General features: G+C 58.0%; 1 protein-coding gene, 1 long non-coding RNA gene and 1 pseudogene across 10 annotated transcripts; 1 reads left to right on the top strand and 2 right to left on the bottom strand.

Moving 5' to 3' along the window:
- Positions 1-2,014: 2,014 nt before the first annotated feature.
- LOC128079455 (uncharacterized) lies at positions 2,015-9,219 on the bottom strand. Of its 9 annotated transcripts, none has more exons than XR_008206157.1 (8): positions 9,051-9,100; positions 6,867-6,951; positions 6,656-6,772; positions 5,790-5,886; positions 3,900-3,984; positions 3,688-3,804; positions 2,855-2,967; positions 2,015-2,176 (listed from the first exon to the last, which is right to left on the bottom strand). XR_008206157.1 is itself a non-coding variant. In XM_052680682.1 (8 exons), exons 1-8 carry the CDS (start codon positions 9,217-9,219, stop codon positions 2,034-2,036), a joined length of 825 nt encoding a protein of 274 aa, XP_052536642.1. In that variant the 3' UTR covers positions 2,015-2,033. The 9 variants fall into 9 exon arrangements, 7 of the variants coding, with proteins under 7 accessions (XP_052536642.1, XP_052536641.1, XP_052536645.1 ...); XM_052680682.1 differs by having other exon boundaries at positions 2,922-2,967; positions 3,688-3,787; positions 6,656-6,755; positions 9,051-9,219; XM_052680681.1 differs by having other exon boundaries at positions 3,688-3,787; positions 6,656-6,755; positions 9,051-9,219.
- Positions 9,220-18,238: 9,019 nt separating this feature from the next.
- LOC128079453 (AT-rich interactive domain-containing protein 5A-like) lies at positions 18,239-19,557 on the top strand (annotated as a pseudogene).
- Positions 19,558-19,584: 27 nt separating this feature from the next.
- LOC128079454 (uncharacterized) lies at positions 19,585-25,496 on the bottom strand. The gene is made up of 4 exons (XR_008206156.1): positions 23,926-25,496; positions 23,279-23,343; positions 21,971-22,889; positions 19,585-21,777 (listed from the first exon to the last, which is right to left on the bottom strand). It is a non-coding gene; the product is annotated as an uncharacterized LOC128079454 (long non-coding RNA).
- Positions 25,497-25,910: the final 414 nt, after the last annotated feature.

Below are 25,910 nucleotides of genomic sequence, written 5' to 3' on the forward strand. Positions count from 1 at the left end.
AACGCGCTCCCGGCGAGTCAGCCCGGGCACGGCCGAAACGCAGCCCCCCCCCGCAGCCCCGCCGCGGCGTCCCCGTGCCCGCAGCGGCTCGCCGGCCGTCCCGCGCGATGGGAGCCGCTCCGCGCAGCCCGACCCCCGCCCGGAGTGGCGGCAGCGCCCGGAACGGTCGCGCACGCAGGGGTCCGGTCTGGCCGGACGGCGCCGGCTATCAGCGGCCGTGCCGCCCGGCAGAGGAGCCCCGAGCCGCTTCCCGACTGCGGCTGCCGGACGCGCGGTCGCAGACGCGGCGCTTCGGGGACGAGCGGCGGCACGGAGCAGAGCGGCGCGGCGCGGCTCCGCACGGCTGCTCCTCCCCCGGCTCCCCGCCGCCCATTCCGTACCTGCGTAGGGGCGCCCCCAGCTGCTGCTGAGCCGCACGCTCCGGCGCTGGTCGCCGAAGCGGCAGCGCCGCCGCAGGATGCGTTGCGAAGCAGACATGGCTGCGAGCCGACCGACTGCTGCCGCCTAATGGCGCCAACCGACAGGCAATAACGGCCGCGTCTCGGGACCCCGCTCTGTGACGTCGCCGAGGGGAGCCGCGCGCTGAGCGGGGGTTGATGGGATAGGGGAGATCTGGGGGGGAATGGGGGGATAGGAGGGGATGAAGAGAGATGGGGGGATATGGGGGGATACGGGTGGGTGGGGGGGATGAGGGGAAATAGGGGGGTATGGGGGGGATGAGGAGAGCTGGAGGGATGTGGGGGGGTGGATGGAATGGGGGCGATATGGGCGGGCAGGGGATGGGGGGAAATAAGGGGACGGAGGGTTTGGGGGGGATTTAAGCGGTATGAGGGGGGGTTGAGAGGGAGAGGGGGGATGGGGGGATGGGGGGGACGGAGGGGAATGGGGGGCAGGGGAGATAAGGGGGATGGGAAGGATATGTGGGGGTCATAAGGGTGGGGAGGGATGGGGGGATGCAGCATACGGGGGGAGTAAGGGGCATAGGGGGAATAAGGGGGGATATGGAGGGATAGGAGGATTTGGGGGGTGGGGGGAGAAAGGGGAAATGGGGGGGATATGAGGGGGTACGGTGGGGTGGGGTGCTATAGGGTGAATGGGGAGATATGGGGGGGTGAGGGGGAATATGGGGAAAAACAGGGGATTTGGGGGGTAGGGGAGATATGGGGGCATAGGAGGGGATGAAGAGAGATGGGGGGATGGAGGGAAATATGGCGGGAGAATGGGGGGGGTGCAGGGGATTTGGGGGGATATGGGAGGGGAGGGGGGATATGGAGGGGCATGGGTGGACGAGGGGGCAGTGTGCCGGAATGAGGGGAAATGGGGGACATGGGGGATAGGGGAGACATGGGGGGGTATGGGGGCTCGGGGGAATGGGGGGATGCAGAGTATGGGGGGGTATGGGAGGATAAGGAGAATAAGGGAGGGTATGGGGGGACGTGGAGGGAACGGGGGGATGGCGGAGATTTGGGGGGATGGTGGAGATGGGGGGGAGAAGGGGGGTGGTGGATCAGAGTTGGAGCCATGTGCACACAGTTATTTCCAATGGCATTCATTAAAGTTCAGTGTCAGCTCTTCCAGGATTTCAGGAGTCGAAAGATGCGTAGATAAAAAATGCGTAGATAAAAAGCGGCCCTCCTGTGCGCTCACTGTGATGAACCTAATTATCCTCCCAGGGCCACGGGAGCAGCAAACTGTCCTGAGCAATGAAATCAAGCACCTGATTGCCGGTACTGCCACTGAAATGTGGAGGTTGGTTCAGAGACACGAGTGTGACTTCAGGGGCAGTGAGATCAAGCAGCCCTAGCGTGCAACCAAACAGACTTTGCTGCTCAATTCAAGCCACATTCCATTTCTGAACAGCCAGACTAACAGCATTTCTTTCTTTATGGCGGAGTCCAACCGAGGAGCGAAATGCACAGCTGTATGTGCAGCACTGAGCAGAGTGGGAGGTTCAGGGCATGGAGTACACAGCTTTCAAAGCCCATCGAATTGAAGCGCAGTCACAAACTGCACATCTGCTCTGCTTTGCCAGCTTACATCCCAGGCTGTATTTTTAATGGCAGTCGCCAGATCCTTTCAGAAAACATCTCACACCACTCCAGCTGTGGTGAAGCCGTGATGGCCAGCGGTTCTTGTAAGCTCATTTTGTTGGGCATCTCTGCAATGCTTCTCCTGCCTGCAGTCCGAAGCGCGGAGACTCAGGGAGGTGCAGGCACTGCAATGCCAGCAGCCAGTGCTCAACCCACCTCACTGTCCACTCGTCTGTCCCACAGCTTTGTTACAAGGATGTGGTGGGGGACAGCATCAAAAGCCTTGCTGAAATCAAGGTAGTCTACATCCACTGCTCTCCCCCCATCCACCCAGCCAGAGACAACAGCACAGAAGGCCACCAGGTTGGTGGAGCACGACCTCCCCCTGGTGAACCCGTGCCGACTGCTCCTCATCACCTCCTTTTCTTCCAGTTTAAATTCCAGCTTAAACCCTCAACCACAGCCCCCAAGGACCCCCCCCGCCCCACGTAGGACCCCCACACCCCCCTCCACCCCACACAGAGGATCTCAGTGCCCCTCCAGGACCCACCATCCTCTACACAGCCCCCCAAATTAACCCCCCAGGGACACTTCGTTATGCTGCCCTGTCCCCCCCCCCCGCCCCCCAAGAGACCCAAATGTCCTCAACCACCACCCCCCAAGGACCGCCCCCACCCCACGTAGGACCCCACATCCTCTCCACACCCCCTTCCACCCCACACAGAGCTTTGTGGGCCTCAGTGCCCCTCCAGCCCCCCAAATTAACCCCCCAGGGACACTTTGATCCCACCCCCCTCCTCCCCCCCTAAAAAAAAAAAAACCACGACGACACCCCCCCCACCACAGATGCCATCATTGACGTGGGCAGAGGGGATGTTCTGGGGTCGGTACCCAGCGTTGGTGCAGTGGAAATGGCCATTGGGGCAGGCGGACGTCCCTGAGGTGGGGGGAAGGGGGGAAGTCAGGGAGGACAACCCCCAGGAGGGGGGGGGAGCAGGGCAGGGGGGCACAAAATTGTGGGGGGGGCACAGGGTGTGGGGGGGAGGCAGAGGATGGGGGGAGGGGAGGGCTAAGGGTGTGTGGGGGGGGTGAAGGGTGGAGAGGGGGAGCGCCAAGGGTGTGGGGGGGTGCAAAGGGTGTGCGTGTGTGGGGGGGAGCGAAGGGTGGGGTGGGGGTGAAGGGTGGGAAGGTGCAAAGGGATTGGGGGAGTTGGAAGGTGAGGGGGGGCACAGGGAGGGTGAGCACAAAATTGTGTCTGGGGGGGGCACAGGGTGTGGGGGGAGGGGGGGCCAAGGGTGTTAAGGGGGCCCAAGGGTGCGGGGGTGGAGAAGGGTCGATGGGAGGGGGGGCAAGGGTGGGGGGGGTTGGAAGGTGAGGGGGGGCACAGCGCATCAGGGGGGTGCAGGGCGGGTGGGCACAAAACTGGGGAGGGGGGGCACAGGGTGTGGGGGGGATCAGCAGGAGAAAGGGGGGCAAGGGGGGCACACGGCATTGGGGGGGTGCAGGGTGAAGGGGGGTGCGGGGAACACAGAGTGTGAGAGGAGAAAAATTCGGGGGGGGGGGGGGGGGCACAGGGTGTGGGGGGGCCACCCAGGGGGGTTCCCTCATTTTGGGGATGGGGTCGCAGCCCCTGCAGACCGCTTCGGGGAGGGCTCACCAGGTTCGTCAGAGCCGTCGCGACAGTCGCAATCGTCGCCACTGACCCACTTGAAGGCGGTGGTGGAGGAACCGTCCAGGCAGGTGAAAGGCTGGGATTCCTCATAGAAGTGATGGTCTGGGGAGGGGGGGGGTCAAGGGGGGGTGCCCTCACGTGGGGGGAGGTCTAGGGGGCCCGGGGGGGGCAGCAGAGGAGCGGGGGGGGTCACTCACTGCTCAGTGAGACGCCGCAGGGCCGCGTCACCTCCACAGCATCCGGGGGGGGGGCAGCAGCAGGGGCAGCAGCAAGGAAGGAGGGCTGGGGTGGAAAAGGGCAGGGGGGGCTGGAATATATACCCCCCCCCCTTCCCCCCGCCCACTGGCCCCCCCAGCCCCACAGACCCCCAGCTCCCTATAGATGCTCCACAGCTTCTCACAGACCACCCTGGAGATATTTAAAGCCACCCCCCCCCACAAAGGTTCCCTACAGGGCTCCTGCTGCTCCCCCTACGAAGCCCCAGTGCCACCCCATACAGACCCCCACAGACCCCCACACCACCTCCACCCCACACAAACCTTTGGGGGTCTCTCAGTGCCCCTCTAGGAACCCCCATCTCCTACACAGCCCCCAAAGCACCGCCCCTAGAGACAGATGGTGCCCCCCCCCCCCCACAATGAGACCCCCCCAATACCCTCAACCACCACCCCCCAAGGACCCCCCCCCACCCCACATAGGACCCCACATCCTCTCCACACCCCCCTCCACCCCACACAGAACTTTGAGGGCCTCAGTGCCCCCCCAGGCCCCCCAATCCCCTACAGCGCCCCCAAATTAACCCCCCAGGGACACTTTGATCCCACACCCCCCCTCCTCCCCCCTAAAAAACACCCCACAACGACCCCCTCACTCACCACAGACACCATCACTGACGTGGGCAGAGGAATGACGCCGCAGGGCCTGGTCACCTCCACAGCATCCGGGGGGGCCAGCAGCAGGGGCAGCAGCATGGAAGGAAGGCTGGGGTGGAAAGGGCAGGGGGGGCTGGAATCTATAACCCCCCCCCTTACTCGCCCCCCCCAGCCCCACAGACCCTCGGCTCCCTATAGATGTTCCCTGGCTTCTCACAGATCGCCCCGGGGATATTTAAACCCACCTCCACCCCCCCCCCCCCCCCCCCACATTTCCCTATAGGGCTCCTGCTGCTCCCCCTACAAAGCCCCAATGCCCCCCCCCATACAGATCCCTCCCCATACAGAACCCCCATGCAGACCCCTCCCCATACAGCCCCCCCCCGACCTTCCCCCCCATAGAGACCCCCCCCACGCAGACCCCCTCCATATCCCTTGCAGACCCCCCCATACAGGCCCCCTCCCCAATACAGACCCCCTCCCCAGCTTCCCCCCCATACAGACCCCTTTCATACAAACCCCCTCCCCACGTCCCCATACAAATCTCTTCCCCATATCCCCATACAGACCAGACCAGCCCCATAAAGACCCCCCCAGATGTCCCCATGCAGATCCCCCCATACAGACCCCCCCACGCAGACCCCCTCCCCATACAGACCCCATTCATGGCCCTATACAGACCCCCCCATGTCCCCATGCAGACCCCCCCCCCATACAAAACCCCCCACGCAGTGGCATTCTTCCTTCTTGCCCTTTTTGAAGACCGCAGTGACATTGGCTCTCCTCCACTCTTCAGGCACCTCCCAGTCCTCCAACACCTCCCAAAGACACCGAAAGCGGCTCAGCAATCACCTCCACCAGCTCCCTCCGCTCCCATGGATGCATCCCATCGGCTCCCATGGATTGGTGAACATTGCTGCTGCCTGGGCGCTCCCGGACCACCTCTTCCCTGACTGCAGGGAGGTCTTCCATTCCCCAGAGCCTCTCACTCACCTCCAGGGTCTCGGGTTCCTGAGGGGGAGCTTAAACCCTCAACCACAGCCCCCAGGAACCCCCCCCGCCCCACATAGGACCCCACATCCTCTCCACACCCCCTTCCACCCCACACAGAGCTTTGTGGGCCTCAGTGCCCCTCCAGCCCCCCAAGTTAACCCCCCAGGGACACTTTGATCCCACCCCCTCCACCCACCCCCAAAATAAACCCCCCCCCCCCACCACAGATGCCATCATTGACGTGGGCAGAGGGGGATGTTCTGGGGTCGGTACCCAGCGTTGGTGCAGTGGAAATGGCCACTGGGGCAGGCTGAGGTCCCTGAGGTGGGGGGGAAGAGGGGGGGGCAGGGAAGACAACCCCCAGGAGGAGGGAGAGCAGGGCAGGGGGGGTACAAAATTGTGGGGTGGGACATGGTGTGGGGGAGAGGCAGAGGACGGGGGGAGGGGAGGGCTAAGGGTGTGTGGGGGGGTGAAGGGTAGAGAGGGGGGTGAAGAGTAGAGAGGGGGGGCGCCAAGGGTGTGGTGGGGGGGTGCAAAGGGTGTGTGTGGGGGGGGGAGCGAAGGGTGGGGTGGGGGTGAAGGGTGGGGGGGTGCAAAGGGATTGGGGGAGTTGGAAGGTGAGGGGGGGCACAGGGCGGGTGAGCACAAAATTGTGTGTGGGGGGGGCACAGGGTGTGGGGTGGGACACGGTGTGGGGGGAGGGGAGGCAAGGGTGTGGGGCCAAGGGTGTTGGGGGGGCCCAAGGGCGTGAGGGTGGAGAAGGGTCGAGGGGAGGGGGGGCAAGGGTGGGGGGGGTTGGAAGGTAAGGGGGGGCACAGCGCATCAGGGGGGTGCAGGGCGGGTGGGCACAAAATTGGGGAGGGGGGGCACAGGGTGTGGAGGGGATCATCAGGAGAAAGGGGGGCATGGGGGGCACACGGCATTGGGGGCTGCAGGGTGAAGGGGGGTGCGGGGAACACAGAGTGTGAGAGGAGAAAAATTCGGGGGGGGGGGGGGGGGGCACGGGGTGTGGGGGGGCCACCCAGGGGGGTTCCCTCATTTTGGGGATGGGGTTGCAGCCCCTGCAGACCGCTTCGGGGGGGGCTCACCAGGTTCGTCAGAGCCGTCGCGACAGTCGCAATCGTCGTCATTGACCCACTTGAAGGCGGTGGTGGAGGAACCGTCCAGGCAGGTGAAAGGCTGGGATTCCTCATAGAAGTGATGGCCTGGGGAGGCGGGGGTTAAGGGGGGATGCCCTCATGTGGGGGGAGGTCTAGGGGGTCCGGGGGGGGCAGCAGGAGAGCGGGGAGGGTCACTCACTGCTCAGTGAGACGCCGCAGGGCCGCGTCACCTCCACAGCATCCGGGGGGGGGGCAGCAGCAGGGGCAGCAGCATGGAAGGGGGGCTGGGGTGGAAAAGGGGAGGGGGCGCTGGAATCTATAACCCCCCCCCCCTCTCCCACTGGCCCCCCCAGCCCCACAGACCCCCAGCTCCCTACAGATGCCCCTCAGCTTCTCACAGATCACTCTGGGGATATTTAAAGCCACCCTCCCCCCCCCCCACAAGGTTCCCTATAGGACTCCTGCGGCTCCCCCTACAAAGCCCCAGTGCCCCCCCCACACAGACCCTCCCATACAGACCCCCCCCAGGCCTTCCCCCCCCTACGGACCCCCTCCCCAATACAGACCCCCTCCACGTTCCCATGCAGAACCCCCCCAGAGCTTCCCCCCCATACAGACCCCCCTATACAAATCCCCTCCTCACGTCCCCATACAAATCCCTCCCCCATATCCCCATACAGACTAGACTAGCCCCATAAAGACCCCTCCCATGGCCCCATGCAGACCCCCCCATACAGACCCCTCCCACATCCCCATACAGACTCCCCCCATACAGACCCCCTCCCCATACAGACCCCATTCATGGCCCTACACAGACCCCCCCATTTCCCCATGCAGACCCCCCCCGCAAAAAATGCCCCCCCCCCCCGCAGATCCCCCATACAAACCCCTCAACCCCTGCAGACGCCTTCCAGGCAGGTGAAAGGCTTGGATTCCTCACAAGTGATGGTCTGGGGGGGAGGGTTAAGGGGGGGTGTCCTCATGTGGTGGGGCTCGGTGGGGGGGGGATCATTCACTGCTCAGTGAGACACCGCGGGGCCGCATCACCTCCACAGCATCCGGAGGGGGCACAGCAGCAGGGGCTGCTGGGGTGGAAAAAGGGAGAGGGGGCTGGAATCTATAACTCCCGCCTTACTGCACCCCCCCAGCCCCACAGACCCCCAGCTCCCTATAGATGCTCGTTGGCTTCTCACAGATCGCCCCAGAGATATTTAAAGCCCCCCCCCCCCCAACAAGGTTCCCTATAGGGCTCCTGCTGCTCCCCCTACAAAGCCCCAGCGCCCCCCCCATACAAATCTCTCGTCATACAGCCCCCCCCAGACCTTCCCCCCCATACAGACCCCCCCCACGCAGACCCCCTCCATATCCCCATGCAGAACCCCCATACAGACCCCCTCCCCAATACAGACTCCCTCCCCAGCTTCCCCCCCATACAGACCCCCTTCATCCAAACTCCCACCCCATGTCCCCATACAAATCCCTTCCCCATATCCCCATACAGACCAGTCCAGACCCATAAAGACCCACCCATGTCCCCAAGCAGACCCCCCCCATACAGACCCTTCCCACATCCCCATACAGACTCCCCCCATACAGACCCCATTCATGGCCCTATACAGACCCCCCTACGTCCCCATGCAGACCCCCCCCCCCCCCATACAAAAGCCCCCACGCAGACCTCCCATACAGACCCCTCAGCCCCCTGCACACCCCCCCGCTTCCCCCCAGTTCCTCATCTGCCCCCTTCAGACCACGTGACCCTACACAGACCCCTCAGACTCAACCAAATCGCCACCGAAACCCCCACAGACCTCCCCCCCATCCCCTATAGCCCCCTCCCCAAGACCCCTCCTCCTTCAAGGCCCCCCCAGGTCCTCCACGTCCCCATGCAGACCCCCCCCCATACAAAACCCCCCCATGCAGACCCCCCATACAGACCCCCTCTGCGCCCCCTACAGACCCCTCAGCCCCCTGCAGACCCTCCCGCTCCCCCCAGTGCCCCATCTCACCCCTTCAGACCACGTGACCCCTACAGACCTCCCCCATCCCCTATAGCCCCCTCCCCAAGACCCCTCCCCCTTCAAGGCCTCTCCAGGTACCCTACAAACCTTCCCCGATGGAGCCACCCCACAGTCCGCCTCCTCCCCATACAGGCCCATATTGGCCCCCTGCTTCACCCTACAGACCCTGAAACTCCCCAAGACCCCCCTTGCCACCCCAAGACACCCCACCCCCACACAGCGCCCTCAAATCCCCACAGACGCCCCCAAACCCCCTCAAACACCCCCCAAAAGCCCTACAGACCCCCACCCCTCACCCTCAGACCCCTATAGAGCCCCCAAACCCCTTCCAGGCCTCCAGTACCCGCGGACGCCCACCGTACCACACAGATGGACGCTCGCGGTGGGTGCACAGCCCACACGCCGGGAGCGGAAGTCAAGGAACGGAAGTTCCGGGCGTGCGCCGTTCTCCCGGAAGTACCGTCCCGGAGACGCGGCCGCCATGTTGGATGTGACAACACCGCCTGTCTGCGCGCGGGGAGCGGCGGCCATATTGAGTGTGGCGGCGGCGGTCAGCCAATGGGAGCGAAGCGTTTGGTTGCCGTAGCGACAGGAAGAACGCGTGGAAGCAGAGCGGCACGTGTGTGTGTGCGGGGGGAGGGGGCGAATTTGGGGTTCGAGGGGGGAGCACTGAGATTCCGGGGGGGGGGAGGGTCTTAGGATGGGGGAGGGGGGGCTGCAGAACACATTGGGGGGAGGATTGGAGAATCCCGTGGGGGGGGGGCGGTGGAGGCAAGGAGGATTGAACTGGGGAGGGAGGAATTTGGGATGGGGGGATTTGGAGGTCGGGCGGGGGGCTGAAGACCCCCCTATGGGGAGGTGGGGGCAGCATATTAGGGATGGGGGAGTTGTCTATAAGGGGGGGGTCTGACCACCCTATTGACCCCCCATGCAGGTTTAACGCCCCCCCCCCCGCCATGGGCACCCCCCACATCCCAACCCTTTGGCAGGGACAGAAGCACGGTGCAGGTAATGGAGTGCGGGGGAGACAAATTGGGGAGGGTACAACTGATGTCCTTGACCCCCCTCCTGTGCCCCCCCCCCCTCATTTTAGAGACCCCCGAGGAACAGAGGTGGTGGCTGAAGGCTGAGATGCGGCGGCTGCAGCACGACACAGCGCGGGCCACGGATGTGAGGACACCCCCTGTCCCCCCCTCTCCAGAAGTGGTCTGCAGGGACTTCGACACCATCCCCAAAATGGGGGAACCCCCCCTCACACACACCCTGTTCTCCCCTCCGAAAGCTCTGTGCCCCCCCCACCGAATTTTGCCCCTCCCCCCCCCACCTGCTCACCCCTGCATTCCCTGTGACCCCCCCCACTCTGTGACCCTCCCCACACCCTCTGCCCCCCCCGGGCTTTTTGCCCCCCCTCCCCCACCGTGTTCCACCCCACACCCTGTGCCCCCCCAGTTTTGTGCCCCCACGCCCTGCAGCTTCCCGAAGCCCTGTGCCCCCCCCACCTTCTGATCCCCCATTCCCTTGAGTGGGGCGGAGGGATCCGCAGATCCGTGCCTCCGCAAAAAAAAGGAAACAGGGGACCCCAAAATAATTAGAAACAGTGGCACCGATCTGAGGAGAAACAAACTAATTCACTAAGTGTATTATCGGAATGCAAGAGAACACACTATAATACAATATAATCAGAATGGAAGCTAATGAATCAAATATAATGAGAGAGAGAATGTGCGAAAGGTGGACAGGCCTCAGCACAAGGCTGAGGTGAGATGCGCAGTGCAGTTGAGCAGCGGGGAGACGGGAGCAGCGCCCACGACGAAGGGCAGGCGAGAAAGAGCATCAGGAGACCTTGCCAGGAGTTCAACCTCCTCGCCCTGAGCGCAAGGTCCCCTGGGGAATGCAGTTCTTCTCTTCTGGGCAGGTACCCAGGACTTGAGCACTGACAGTGAAAGTCCCAGTGCCCCACACGATGGTATGATGTGGAATACCGAAAGGCAAAACTCACAAAGCCACGACGCTGTCCTGACAGCTGCTTCTGCTGTCACAACTACTTGGAACGGTCCTTCGCAGTCGGGTTGCAGCTTTGCCTCCTTGGTCTGGATGAGCACCCAGCCTCCAGGTTGGGATGGATGAATGGGAAATTGCAGAGGTGACGATTGTGCCAGCAGTCCTCGGGTCCTGAGAGAGGACAGTGAGGAAGACAGTTCGAGTCTGCGGTTCTTAAGGAACACATCTTGAGTTTCAAACTGCGGTACCTCATTTTTCTTTCCCAGATATGGGAACCCGAATAACATTTCCTATGGAGAAACCCCCACAGCCTGTCTTGGTGCTGTACGGATTCGGAGAAGTGCCAGAGGCAAGCATTTGGTCCAACGGAGCCGAGTCTCTACGGCCAACTTGTGAGGAGCTTCTGTATTCTCTGACTCGTTCTTTCTGCTTTTCCTGATGACGGCAGGTGCCGGGGGTATGAAATTCCCCTTTAATCCCTGAAGCGTGCATTAGTTTCTGTAATGTGTGTGAAGTGAAATGACTGCCTTGGTCTGAATCTACATATCCTACCCCTCCATACCTAGGGATTATGTGTTCCAAAATCACCTTGGCCACCACATTTGCAGTGGCAGATACTGACGGAAATGCTTCTGCCCACCACTTCAATGCTCTGCTGACACGAACGAGTCTTGATTTTCCCTGCATTCGGGAGTTATGTAGAATCTGCTTGAGTACTTTGGAATGGTCGAATCCCCGGCTCTCTTTCCCCTTCAGGCTGGTGTCTGATAGCCTTATTATTCACTTTCTGGCACGCTACACATCCCCTACAGACCTGCTTAGCCAGAGTATATAGCCCTATATATCCCTGTGCTTACGTATTTCCGCAGCACAGCATCACACAGGGCTTGTACTCCCCAATGACTGCCTTGATGCAGGGTGATTAAAATTTCTCTTGTCACTGCCTTGTTTAATATTCTCTCCCATCTGAAATGATCCACCTTCCCTCGGACTCCGTGGCCCCTAAGTTCCTAAGGGTTTCCTTTTCTTTACTGAGAATTTGTTTTGGGGGAGGAGGTGGTACCTCGGGCACAAGATGGTTCATAGTAATGTTGCTTGTAGAGCAGCCTCACGGGCTGTTTTATCTGCTGCTCGGTTGCCTTGGGCAATGATTGAATTCCCCTCTGGTGACCTCTGACATGCACTATTGCAATTTCAGTGGTAGCAGTAAATCTTCTAGGACTTCACAGAGTTATCACAGAATTGTAGGGGTTGGAAGGGACCTCCAGAGCTCATCAAGTCCAACCCCCTGCCAAAGCAGGTTCCCTACAGCAGGTCGCACAGGTCGGCATCCAGGCAGGTCTTGAACATCTCCAGAGCAGGAGACTCCACCACCTCTCTGCAGCCTGTTCCAGTGCTCCTCACCTCACTGTACAGAACTTGTTGTACACATTGGTGTGGAACTTCCTATGCTGCAGTTTCCAGCCATTTCCCTTTGTCCTGTCTCCACTCACCACTGAAAAGAGTCCGGCCTCGCCATTCTGCCCCCCACACCTTAGATATTTATAGACCTGGATCAGCTCCCCCCTCAGTCTTCTTTTCTCAAGGCTGAACAGACCCAGTTCACTCAGCCTTTCCTCATAGCAGAGATGCTCCAGGCCCCTCCCCATCTTGGTGGCCCTCTGCTGGACTCTTCCCAAGAGCTCCCTGTCTGTTTTGTACTGGGGAGCCCAGAACTGGACGCAGTGCTCCAGATGAGGCTTTACCAGGGCAGAGCAGAGGGGGAGGATCACCTCCCTCGGCCTGCTGGCCACGCTCTTTGCAATGCACCCCAGGATGCCATTGGCCCTCTTGGCCACAAGGGCACACTGCTGGCTCATGGCAACCTGTCGTCCACCAGGACACCCAGGTCCCTCTCCGCAGAGCTCCTCTCCAGCAGCTCATCCCCCAACCTGTACCGCTGCATGCAATTATTCCTCCCCAGATGTAAGACTCTACACTTGCTTTTGTTAAACCTCATCCGGTTTTTTACTGCCCAGCTCTCCAGCCTGTCCAGGTCTCGCTGAATGGCAGCACATGGACTTCAAGGTGGAAGGTATTGGGGGGGGCAGGCTGTTGTGTGAAGGGGGAGGTGATTTGTGAAAAGGGGGCTGTTGTGCAAAGGGGATGTGAAAGGGGGGGTTGTTGTGCAAAGGGGGGAGGGGGTCGTGAAAAGGGGGCTGTTGTGCAAGGGGAGGCAGTTGTGCAAGAGGGGTCTTAAAGGGGGGGTGATTGTGCAAAGGGGGGAGAGTGGGGAGTTGGTTGTGAAAAGGGTGGGCAGTTATGCAAAGGAGGGGAGGTGGTTGTGAAAGTGGGGGTTGTGGAAAGGGTGGGTTGTGGTTGTGTAAAGGGGGCAGTTGTGCAAGTGGGGGTTGTGCAAAGGGGGGTCATCGTGCAAAGGGGATCGTCGTGCAAAGGGGAGCAGTTGTGCAAAGAAAAGGGGGGCGGTTGCAAAGAGGGACCCTGATTGTGCAAAGGGGGGAACTGGTTGTGAAAAGGGGGCTGTTGTGCAAAGGTGGGGGGGAGTCGCTGTGAAAGGGGGTGGTTGTGCAAAGGAGAGGTAGGTGATTGTGAAAGGGGGGCAGTTGTGCAAGGGGGGGCTGTAAAGAGGGGGTTATCGTGCAAAGTGGGGCAGGTGGTCGTGAAAAGGGGGGATGCTTGTGCAAACTGGGGAGAGTGGGGAGTTGGTTGTGAAAGAAGGGCAGTTGTGCAAAGGGGGTGGTTGTGCAAAAGGAGCGTGCAAATGGGGCAGTTGTGCAAGGGGAGTGCTGGTGCAAGGGAGAGGTGTGGAAGGGGGCATGCGTGTGCAAGGGGGGATGTGAGCGTGTGAGGGGGGTTGTGCAAAGGGGGGTGTGCAAAAGGGGTGGTCGTGCTTGAAGAGTGTGCAAGGGGGACTTGTGCAAGGGGAGGAAGCAAGGGGGCACTTGTGCAAGGGAAAGCGTGCAAGAGGAGAGCGTTCCTGTGAGGGTGAAGTGTGCAATGGGAAGCGTGGAGAGGGGCTGCTTGTGCAAAGGAAAAGAAGTGTGCCGGGGGGGGGGGGGGGAATTGTGCAAGGGGGGTGCAGTCGTGCAAGGGGATGCTTGTGTGAGGGAGGAGTGTGCAAGGGGGGCACTTATGCAAGGGGGAGCCACACATGGAGGGGGAGAATGCAAAGGGGAGTGCTGGTGCAAGGGGATTTATTGTGCAAGGGGAAGAGCTCGTGTGAAAATGCTTGTGCAAGGGCTGGGGTGGTGAGAGGCCCTGTGCTTGTGCAACTGTTGTGCAAAAGGGGGGGCGGGGGCATCGTGTCCTGTGCACCCCCTCGTGCAAAGCCCACGTGCACAACCCTCATGCAACCCCCTTGTGAACAATCCTTGTACAACCCCTCATGCAAACCCCATGTGCACAACGCTTGTGCACAACCCTCGTGCAAAACCCGTCGTGCAAACCCCACGCTCACACCCTCGTGCAACCCCCTGTGCCCAACCCTCACCCACAACCCTCGTGCAAAACCCCACGCTAACACTCTAGTGGAAATCCCCCCACACTCCCCCATTTGCACAGTCCTCGTGCAAACCCCACGCTCACACCCTTTTGCAACCGCTTGTGCACCCCCCTGTGCACAACCCTTGTGCAACCCCAGTCCCGCACCCCCTTTTGCACAACCCTCGTACAACACCTCGTGCAAACCCCATGTGCACAACCCTCGTGCAATGCACAACCCTCCTGCAACCCCCCCGTGCCCAACCCACTGTGCCCAATACTTGAGCAAACCCAAGGCTCACACCCTTGTGCAAACCCCCTCCAACACCCCCCATTTGAACAGCCCTTCTGCAACCCCCCACGTGCACAACCCTTGTGGAAACCCAAAGCTCACACCCCCGTGCAAGCCCTCGTGCAAATCTTATGTGTGCAGCCCTTGTGCACAACCCTTGTGCAAAACCCACGCCCACACCCTCATGCAAGCCCTCGTGCAACTCTTATGTGTGCAACCCCATTTTGGCTGGCCAGCCAGATGTTGGCCTGGCAGGGCACCCGGCCAGCCGGCAACCCAACTTTGAACCCTGCAGGGTGCCCTGCCCGGCCAGCAGGCTTTAACCCAGCATTCCCTCCCCTCCACCCACTCTCTTTCCCCCCCCTACGGCCCCTCGAGCCCCACTCAGCCTTCAGGCCCCGTGCTCACCCGCCCCCCCACCCCCTCGTTCCAGGGTATTTTACTGCCTTCTCCCCACCCTGTCATGGTTCTGTTTTTGTTTTCGTTTTTTTTATTTTTGGGTTTCAGTATTCCACATCAAAACATCATGTAGTGTACGGGGCACTAAAGTGTCACTGCCCCAATCCCAGTACCTATCCCTGTACATTACAGCAGTCACGGGATCTGGCCCTTCCGGGTGGGGGGGCGCTCTCTTGCTGCCTGGCAGTGGGTGCTGGAGGTGCTTTCCTGGCCGTTCCAAGCTTTCCAGGTTTGACTCGGTCCCAGGAACTCTCTCTCTCATCTTATCTGATTTATTAATCCCAATTTCAATTAAATTGTATTATATTTTGTTATCTTGTATTCCAATATTATAGTAAAACAAGTTTTCCTCCATAGATTGTTGCCGCTGCTCTTTTCCTCCCTTCCTTCCTTCCCATTTTTGTGGGACTGGGGTGGGGGGGGAGGGCAGAGGCCTGTCGCCCCTGTCACCGACATAGATTGATCTGATCAACTCCGTGACACCCCCAAAAGCACCCAGCACTTCTTCTGAAGAGCGAAAGAAAGGAAGGTTCATGGAAACGGGCACACAAGGCTTGCAAGAGATGCAGTGCTCCAGATCAGAGACAGGGCCATCACAGTGCCAAAACACAGCTTATCACTAAAGGAAACATTTGAGAGCATTTTCACAACTTCTGCATGAGCTGTAATGGTTCAGCATATCCAGCTTTCTTACTGTTCAGTTGGAGAAGGCAGATGCTCTCACACATCAATCAGCAAGCAGTTGGATGAGCCAGCCCTCTGCTTTTCACGACAGACATCGTTACTGCTGGCTCTGACACCTTACCAGGAGATGCTTCAGCCCATTAACGTGGACTTCATTCCTTCCATCAGCAGCTGCTCCTGAACTGACCTTCATTCATACAGTCACACCACCAACTTCCAGCACGAGCTGACCTGCAAAACAGAGAAAAGAGAGCAGGATGACAACCAACACAGAGATAACACGTTTTAATATTCACAAACAAAAAAAGCAACAACAATACAGAAGGGCAGCTGCAGCAACACAGCAGTACATAAAGAAATGAAAACCTGGCCCGGCCCTGGAGCGGAGCGGCCCGGCCCCAGAGCCCCCACCTCCAGATGCCTCATTCAGCAGAGATCCATCATCTCAGCAACCACCCACTACCCAACCCGCCAGCGTTCCTGTGACCTGCCATCAGCTGACGAGACAGAAGTAAGATCACCATGATCTTCCAAGCCACGAGATGGGCCAGGACACCACAAGAGGATTCACAGTACTTTAGTTGGGGCCTCATGAAGGCAGAGCAGAGAAGGATGATCGCCTCCCTTGCCCTGCTGCCCACCGCTCTTTTGTTGCAGACCACAATACTGTTGGCTTTCTGGGCTACCAGCACACACTGCTGACACAGGTGAAGCTTTTTGTCTCCCAGGGAAGCCCAAGAGCTTCTTGGCAGGGCTGCCGTCGAGGAGTTCTCCCACCATTTGGTAGTTGTGCTCTGGAATCCTGCCTTCAGGCATGAAAGCCAGGGAAGCGTTGCTGGTGAAAACAGAGGCAAAGAAGCGGTGAGGTGCATCAGCCCTCTCTGCTCCTGTGCTTATTGACACAACAGGAGGCCCGCACCACCCCTGTCTACTCCTTTACTTGTAAGGAAACTCTATCAGCTGGAGCCTTCACCTTCCTCTGTGAGTATCAGGTCCATGTCAGGTGAAAGCAGCCACAGCTGCCCTGACTATCACAGCCCTGACCAGCTCCCTGTTGGCCAGTGTGACACCCAGCTGAGCATCACCTGTGTTTCCCCCCAGCAGCTGTGTGAAGAAGTTGGCTGAACTCGGTGGCCTGTTGTTCTGCTCGGCCAGAGAATGCCAGGGCAATTGCAGCTCCCATAGGCAGCTGCTCATTGATCTGCAGACACCTCAGATTGCTGACCAAAGGCTTCTGCCTGCTCTCCTTGATCAAGCAGTTGGGAAGCAGCCTGATCAAGACCACACAACAGTTAATGATGCTATCCTTAATAGCTCAAGTGACCAAAATGAGAGAATCTTTTCCATGGGGTACTGCACGTGAGTCGTAGGCTCTTTCACTTCTGGACACTTAAAGATACAGTTTGCTGCCCCTTGGCAGTCCTAACATCTTTAAACAGGCTTACAGAAACTTCCCAAGGTAACGAGTGGCAGCCCACAAGTCCCGTCCCATTAAAGCATGTCCAGTTTAAAACCTAGCACGCACCAGATGTTCCAGCTCCTGTGATACTGCTGGGTGCAGTTTGCTCCAGTGCAGAGCTGCAGTTACACCTCGCTAAGCACCAGGCCCCCCAAAGCCAGTGCTGAGTCTCACTGCAAGCAGTGGGTAACAGTGCTCATAGAAACCAGGCGCAGGAATTTAAGAGGAAAGGCAAACTATTCCTCAGCTGTAAACTGGCTGCTCCCTTCCATGCCTCAACATTTCATATACTAACGTGGCCAGCCAACATCCCCTGAGCTTTTCACTACCCAGATCTTGCCTCCAAGATACAGGTCTGCTCCAATATGGGTGGAAACAGATGGAGAAGCTCAAATTGGGAACTGGGGATCAGGTCCCACATGATTCCTCAGGAAGTTCTCTAGCTACACAGCACAGTATCAGCACCTGAACTTCCATGTGTCTAAAAGGCTACAATTCAATGAGTGAAGCAAATCCTTCCCTTCTCTGATAACCTTCCCTAGCCCAGCACCTACACATAGCCACCACAGGAAAGCAAGAGCATCCCTAAGAAATCTTATCTACTGAAGAGGTGGCTAGCAAACAAAAAGATGTGAAAGAAAGCAGCCTCCAAGGTACACAGGCCACAGAAACTAAAAGCAAAGGGCCCAAAGCACAGCACTTGCCATCAGCCTCAATTAGCAGCAAAGCAGGGTTTGGGAAAACAAGGGCCTCTTCAGAGCTGCTGCAGGGCAAGGATGAAATCCCAGAATTAAAAACAAAATCTCCCCACACACATTGATATTCAGAGGCAATTACGTTTCAGCTTAAAGTCAGCCCACACGCATCTCACTGCAGCAGCTCTTAGAGCAATCTTGTTCACAACTGGAAATGGATCACATCATCACAGCTCCACCATCCACATCATGCAGAGCAAACTGTCAAACCAAATCACAACATGGTTCTTGTAAGGTACCCCCTTCAGCGTAAGGATTTGACCTATTTTATTACTGAATTATTGCTCCCACGCAAGTTTCCATCACAGCTATCCATCAGTGCTGACATTTTTACACCAGTGAAGTATTCTCAGATACGTGTACTCTTCTTCCCCATCTTAAAGATGTACTGGGCAGATTTGCCCCTCCGGGTACCTCCTGATGGCTGCATCCCCCACCCAGGAAGACCGAACAGAGGCCCACAAGCAAGGCTGGCCAGTGGAGCGATGTGCCAGCCCCACGGCCCTGGTACAGCCCTTCTGGGGGGTGTCCCGACACTCGCTGCGCCCACACTGAAGCCTGCAAGTGCCTCTTGTCCAGCTTTTACTCCAAAGGCAACCACCCCATCACATCTCTGCCGGCCAAGAAGAAGCTGCTGGCCCAGGGGAGTGAGGCAGAGTCCTGCCACTGCCACTAACAGCACTGCCTGGAGGGCAATGGGGCGGCGAGCAGCACTCACCCCAACCCAGAGCCCAGCCGGCTGGCAGCCAGCCCCCACTTCAAGGAGCAGAGGAGCCCAGAGACACCAGGATTGAAGGACGCATCCAGGGGAGGCTGGAGTGAGGCAGGACCCATCGCAGTGCTCCCCTGGGAGGACAGACAGCCTTACCCAAGAGCTGAGGATGGGGGCCCTGCACCCACTGTGTTCACCGGCTTCTTTCACTCATACTGCAATGAGGTGCTGAAACACATCAGCTGCCACCCCTTTGGGGGATGCTTCTCCAACTTGAAGGATTTCTTGGAACATGGAGGATGACTGGGAGCAGCCCAAGACCTGTGAACCAAACAAAGCGTGGAGCAGAGAGAGCCTGCAGCCAGCCACCTCTGCTGCTGTCAAAGCCTGCTGGGTGCCCCCTGGGGCCGGCTTCAGCCCACTGGCGCAGAGCCCCACACCACCCACAGCCAAGTGGAACCAGGACGAGGCAGCCTTGGGCCTGCAGGCTGTTTCCCCCTTGGTCCGTGAGACTGAAGGCAGGGGCAAGGGCATCAGCTCACCCAGGGGCCCCCAAGGATTGGCCAAACCCAAAGCCATCATTTCCAGACCCGGCTGTGCCATTCCACTCACCCAGTGCCTCAGCCCCAAACATTTACAAGGAAGAGATGCTGCGCTTCCTGATTAACTTCAGCAACCCTCTGGAGCACCTAAAAAATCAGGCAGCCCCACCAAAGCCATCTCTCTCCATTATCCCCTTCGTTATCCCTGTTGTCCCCAGCCCTGCAATAGCCAGCTTGCGCAGCCCTCCAACCCCAGGCACCACCAACATCCCACAAGGGCTCACTGCAGCACCAGCTCTACCCCACAGCCACGTGGCACAGCCAGCACACCTACAGCACTCCACACCCCTCCGCTTCCCACTGCAGCACCAAGCTGCTGCCTTGCTCTGCATCAGCCCTGGCCCCACAGAGAGGCGGGCAGCGGGATGCCGCAGCACTGGGATGCTGTGGGAGCTGCTGTGTCCCATGGCCAAAATGAGCTGCACCTGTCATTTTTTAAAAAAAGGAGCAGAATGAGTTGCAGGTTTTCTTGCTAGAGATGCTGTGTCCCCATGCAGTTTTGTGGAGCCAACACAGCCAGGCAGTGGATGTTCCCATCTTGCCTGCATGCTGTGTCCAGGATGCTCTGCAGCTCCCTGGTACAAAGCCCCTGCTCCCTCCTACAAAACCATGCCATTTTAGTCCTGAAGTATGCTGCCTTCTAGCAGGGGCTCCTGAGGTTATAAACGGCTCAGGACAGCAGCGAGCATCCATGGGAAGCACACTGGCTGCTCCGAAATGGGTGCTGGAGAGCAGCGTCCAAAATAAACCTTCTTGGATGGTCCCAGCTGGTGGTGCTTGGGGTATGCTTGATTCCTGGAATTAGGGCTAGGTTGCAGGGGAAAAACAGCTTCACCTTAGCAGGTGTGTTTCCTGATTCGAGAACAAACTGAGATTTACCTCTGTTTTTTTCTCTACATCGTTTTTGGCATCTTTCTCCCAGCCCCAGGGTTCACAGCTGTTTTCTGGAGCATCCATGCGTCCCAATGTGGGTGCCACAGACTGAAATCACTGCAACAATGGCACGGAGAGGCCTCCTTGCTCTGGTACCTACCACAGGCAGACAGACAGCACCTGGGATGTGATCTGTGGAGAGAAGAGGAGCACTCCTGGTGGAAGCCAGGTGACCCAGGACAACTCCTGAGGAATCTGCAAACCAGCACAGAACTGCAGAGCACATCTCCAGCTGCTTTTTGCCTCTGCAAGCTCCCACTGAGCCACTGCAAATGACCCAAAATCTTTGCTGCAGCCTCAAGACTTATTTCTCTTGTGCCAGCTGCTCCCCACAACTGTGGGGTGTCCTGGGCACCCCGCTATGAGCTGTAAAATGGGAGGAGCAAAGAGATGCTCATCCCTAAAGGGGCACTTGCTCATCCACAAAAGGAGAAAAGAAACACAGCAGGGGTAAATCAGCTCTGAAGGAACACTTCTGCTGTTTCCGTGGAAAGGAAAGGACTTGGGATAGAAAGTAGAAAAAAAGACTTATCCCCAGGAAGCACCGGTCACTCCATGCTGCTCTAAGGGTTAGACTAGGTGAGAAGAGTTCTCACTGCTGCTGAAAGAGCTCAGACCAGCTTCCTAAAGCATCACAGACCCTGCCAGTTCTGCATCCTCCAGTGTGCACCGCAGAAAGGCATTACATGTGTGGCAGTGTCCAGGCACGTTTTGCCCCAAGAGCCCTGACACCAAAATGCATAAAGGTGACTCCAGCACGTGAGCGAGGACGTGGGCACAGGGCTCAAGTCGTTCCTCAGAGACTGTGAGCAAGGGCGTGAGAGCAAAGTGAGAGACGCCGTGATCCTCAGGGTATCTCAGCCTCGCAGAGAAATTGTGACTACAGCCTGTGAGATACAGCTGGGCTGCTTAAGAACACTGAGCATCCACAGCTGACCCACACCTCGATGAGTCGTGTCCACAGCTGATGTCCACAGCTCCCTCAGATGCCAGAGTAAAGCTCAGGCTCACCCAGGCTGTGTCTTTCCCTGAACTGCTCCCTTTTGCAGTGAGAGCTGGCAGAGCTGGGCCCATGGCCACCTCTTACCTCTGAGCTGGTCGCAGGGTCCCTCAGTCAAGCGCAGGGCAGGAAGGAAGCTGAGACCCAGTCGGCTCCTTGCTGCTCACTGCCATCAGAAAGGGCCACGCACTGCTTGGGAAGCACAATGCCTCCTGGGGAAAAGAGAAAGCAGGAACAGGCCATGCAGGTGGCTGTCACCAGCAGAAGGCCAGATCCTTCCGCCTGATATCTACTCCTCTTTCCAGTCCTGATGTGGCCCAGAGGATGCACAAGTATCGGTGCTCAGCAGCAGGACTCAGGGAAGGATCTGTAGAATCGGAGCTGATTCAGCCCTCCAGCCTGGCAAAGGAGCAGAGCCGTAGGGCTGCCATGAGCTGCAGGACTGCCCTGCTGTCATTTGGGTGGTGAAGCTGAAACCAGGTGGCTGGCAAAGTCCCATCTTGCTGACTTATCCATAGAACACCAGATGAGAGAGACAGGCTCTGGGCTGAGAAGGGCTTGGGATACCGGTCCAGGAAAAGGGCGCAGCTCACAACTGTTGCTCAGCATCTCCAGAGGACCACTACTCACCATCAAGGTGCTGTGAAGTCCAGTGCAAAGGCAGCGGTGAGACAGGGAGGTCACAGCGAGTCCCCCAACAGCTGGGCAACACCTGCAGGTGGCACATGGACAGTGCAGGAAGGGAGGTGCAGTGGAATTGCCAGGTCACAGCCTGAACCACTGCGTGAGCACACGAGTACCTCGAGCGGGGAGCCTTCCTCTCTCTCCATGTCAGCAGTGCTCCCAGCAGCACACACACAGTCAGCCTGCACAGGTCTCCCCCCCAGCCCTCAGCCCCCTCTCACCTTTCAGCACACCGCAGTTCAAACGCAGAAGGCTGCATTCCTCAGCTCACCGCTTTCTGCCAAACTGTTGCTGGGAGGGATGAGTCGATTCCTCTTTCTTTGATATCCTGTCCTATAGCTCCTCTATCTCAAATCAAGGCTCTGTCATCGCCTTGTTTGCTTTACAGGTGGGAAGGGGCAGAGGACGTCTCTAACAACCAGAATGATCAGTGCAGTGAAGGAGGTGTAACCACAAAGGGACTGGCACAACAGATGGTGTTACAAAGACAAAGTGCTCACCTGTCCCTGAAGATCCAGGCCCACAGGGAAAACTCCACAAGGGAGGGATCTCCAACCAGAGATCCTTGCCCATGCACAGTCAGCCCTTCAATGAGGTCTAGGAGAGGTGCAGCCAGGCTCCCCTCATTCCATCATGCAACTGAACTGCCCTCACCTGTGCTCCCAGGGCTGACTGGGTCCTTTCCCCAGATGCTCCATCAGTGGTTCAGGCCCTGACTCAACACTCACCAGACAGCATTTCTCAACAGATAACAGCCAAAGGGGGAAATGGTTTTTCCCCTGCTGTTTTCCAGGCTGCCCACAACAATCCCACCTCTGCCGTGCTGGTTGGCAGAGCTGACAACAGGATCTTCTCACGAGCCAGCAGGATGAGGAAGTGAGCAGAGCTTTTGGAAACGTGCCTGCTGTCAGGGTGGGAGTCTGGGCCTGATCCAGCACCATGCATTGCCACCACACGACACGGGAGGTGGCAAAGGTGTCGGAGCCAGTGGAGAGCTGGTAGAGGAGGAGAAGCTTGGATGCCTGGCAGTTTGAGGGGACATGAGGTAGCCTCAGCTATCAGGGGCAGCTCAGACAGATGGCGTTGGACGTGACGTACGGGGTCTTGATGACTGGGGCTTCAGGGGCTGGCCTGTGGACACTGTGGACAAGGGAAGAACGTGGTCAGCAGTTGTGGAGACAGGGCACCTACCCTGGGCTGCAGCCCCTACAGCAGAGTTGCAGGGTTTCAGGCTGCACAAAAAACCCTTTGTCTCATTTTGTCTTCCGAGTGACTCAAAATCGAACCCCAGCACTGTCACAGCCTGGGCAGAGCACGGCAAAGGAACCCTAAACCTGTCAGCTCCCTTCCTAGACCCATGAGATCACTCAAAGAATCCTCTCTCCCTTCAGCAATCCTAACCTCTCCCCAGGGGGCTGGGACCAAAGGGCTCTTCCTTGGTCAAGAACTCTCCATCCAACTCTCAAAGCTCTAACACAGCTCAGGCATCTTCAGCTCTGTCATACCAGCAGTGAAGTGCATGCACCCACCTGCCACAGCTTTGCAAGAAGGCACCACTCCCTGCTGAATTATCTGACGGGCCAGGTATGTCACACTAACAGGGAGAAAAGAAGAAGAAAAACAACAGAGAGATGGAGAAAAAGGCCCTCACTGAACTGAGGACCTTGGGGCTCTCTCTAGGACACCTGGTGTCTCAGCAGAGTTCACAGTTACTTCAAATGCACACAGCACCTACAAAAGCACCGCGCTCCAACAAGGAAGGAAAGCAAATCCACGATGCTCTGCAGGGCTCCCAGCTCGCAGCAGGTGACGCCTGCTCCGTGCACAGAGCATGCACAGAAACTGCACCTCATCTCTTCCCCATTTATCCCCCCACCCACTTCTACAGGCATTTAGAGGCACTAAATGTCTCTAAATGGAAGGCTCGTGGACAAGACTGGATGCACAGGAGATTTCTCACTTCTCTGGTGCGACAGCACTGCTTGTCTAGATGATCAATATTTTTCAAACAAGCACCAACCAACCATTGCAACTAACAACTGAAATGGCAAAAAAACAAATGAAAGGAATTTCCCCGCAAAACCAAACCAACCAAAGAGCGGCCTGTCCAAAGACCCCTCCTCACACACTTGCCAAAAAGGCCACAACCATTCTTCCATTTGCCAGGCTTACTCACAGAACTGCAGGCTTCTCCTCACCATGCATCACGTGGACACAAACAGGCTGCTGGTGCAGGGAAGGCAATTTCAGCTGAGCATCTCACCACAGACGCTCCCTGCGCTCTGCTTTCCTGCAAAGATACAAGGAGAAAAGCCTCAGCTCCGAGCAACAACCGGGAACAACTCCAGAAAATGCCCCATTCCAAAGCAGTTCCTGGAGAGGCACAAAGCAGCCCTTCGAGGTTCACATGTGCTTACGCTGCGGCCTTTGTGCTCCTGGCTCCTCAGGGCTCTTTTTCATCACCTCCTGGGCACAGCAATAGCTTTTCTTGTACAAGTCTATGACCTATGTACATTCCTCCACCCCAAAATAAAGCCTGACGTAGAGTTGTGATGCAGAGATCGGATGCAGAGCAAAGCCAAGAAACATATCTGAAATGTAAAAGACTGCTTCTAGCAAAAGGAACAAGATCATGCCAAGAAAGGAGCAGGAAAGACAACCAACCAGCAAATAGGAAACAAAGACAATGAAAGCAAAGCAAAAAGGCTCGCTGCAGGAAAACCAAAAAGGCAAAACAAAACAAAGAAGGAAAACAAAGCAAAGCAAAACAAGGTCGAGAGGTACAAGAGGAAAGCCAGTGAATTCAGTACACGATCATGACAGAGCAAAGAATCCAAGCAAAGGAAACTGATAAAAACGTTCACCAATGCATAGCAATGGAAAGAAAGAATGAACATTTAAAAGCAATGCAGGGCCAAGATACTAACGCAAAACCAAAGAGCAAACCAAAGCCAAGAAAACCAGGGAAAATAAAAGAAAGGGCAAGTACTAAAAAGCCAAGGAAAGCAAAGCTAAATCACCTGAAATCCTCGCGAACAGAAGGGAATGTGCTTAGGAAAGGAAAAAGGACTTCAAAGAACAGAAACAGAAGGGAAAAGAAAATCAACAAAACTGGAAAAAAAACAATGCATTGCAATGCAGAAGGAGCAGGAAATCAAGACAGAAGCAACAGAAAAACAACAAGGAAAACAGAGTAAACCAACAGCAACCTATGCAGCAGCAGCAGGAGCATGAAACAGCAAAGGATCACAAGGATCACAGAACGGCCAGGGTTGGAAGGGACCTCAAGGATCACGAATCTGCAACCCCCCGCCACACGCAGGGCCACCAACCTCCCCATTCCATAGCAGCCCAGGCTGCCCAGGGCCCCATCCAACTGGCCTTGACCACCTCCAGGGATGGACGGGGCATCACAGCCTCTCTGGGCAGCTGTTCCAGCACCTCACCGCTCTGTGAAGAATTTCCCCCTGGCGTCCAACCTCAATCTCCCCTCCCTCCATTTCAAACCATTTCCCCTCGTCCTGCTGTTATCTCCCCATTCCAAGAGTTGATTCCCCTCCTGTTTGTAGGCTCCCTTCAGCACTGCAGCCTGCACTGAGGTCACCCCGCAGCCTTCTCTTCTGCAGGCCGAATGAGCCCAGCTCCTCAGCCTGTTTCGTAAGGGAGCTGCTCCAGCCCCCTGCTCATCTCTGTGGCTCTCTGGCCCCTCTCCAACAGCTCCCTGTCCTCCTTGCACTGGGGGCTCCAGACCTGGACGCAGCGCTGCAGATGGGGCCTCACAAGAGCAGAGTGGGGGCACAGGGGGACGATCGCCTCCCTGTCCCTGCTGGCCACCCCTCTTCTTCTGGCCCTTTCCTGAGCCCCAAGGATCAGGAGTGCCCGGCTGCTTTTGCTGCAGAGCCTTATTATGCGAGAGCACGAAGCCTTGGGGGAAAACCTCAGCAGCTCCCTGTGTGCCGAGGGAAGATTTCATGCCCCGGCCTACACACAGCCCAGCTTTCCCCGCTCTGCGCTGCCGGCGTCCCCCGCAGCCCCTGTGCTGTGACAAACGCCAGCGGGGCTCGGGCCCAACGCCCCCCCTGCTGCACGCCCTCCCACATCCCCACGTGCTGCACCCGCACCGGCTGCCCCAGCCCCAGCCCTCCTGCAGGCAGCGCAGCC

This window comes from Tympanuchus pallidicinctus, unplaced genomic scaffold, assembly GCF_026119805.1.
Source record: "Tympanuchus pallidicinctus isolate F22 unplaced genomic scaffold, pur_lepc_1.0 scaffold186, whole genome shotgun sequence".
NCBI lineage: Eukaryota > Metazoa > Chordata > Aves > Galliformes > Phasianidae > Tympanuchus > Tympanuchus pallidicinctus.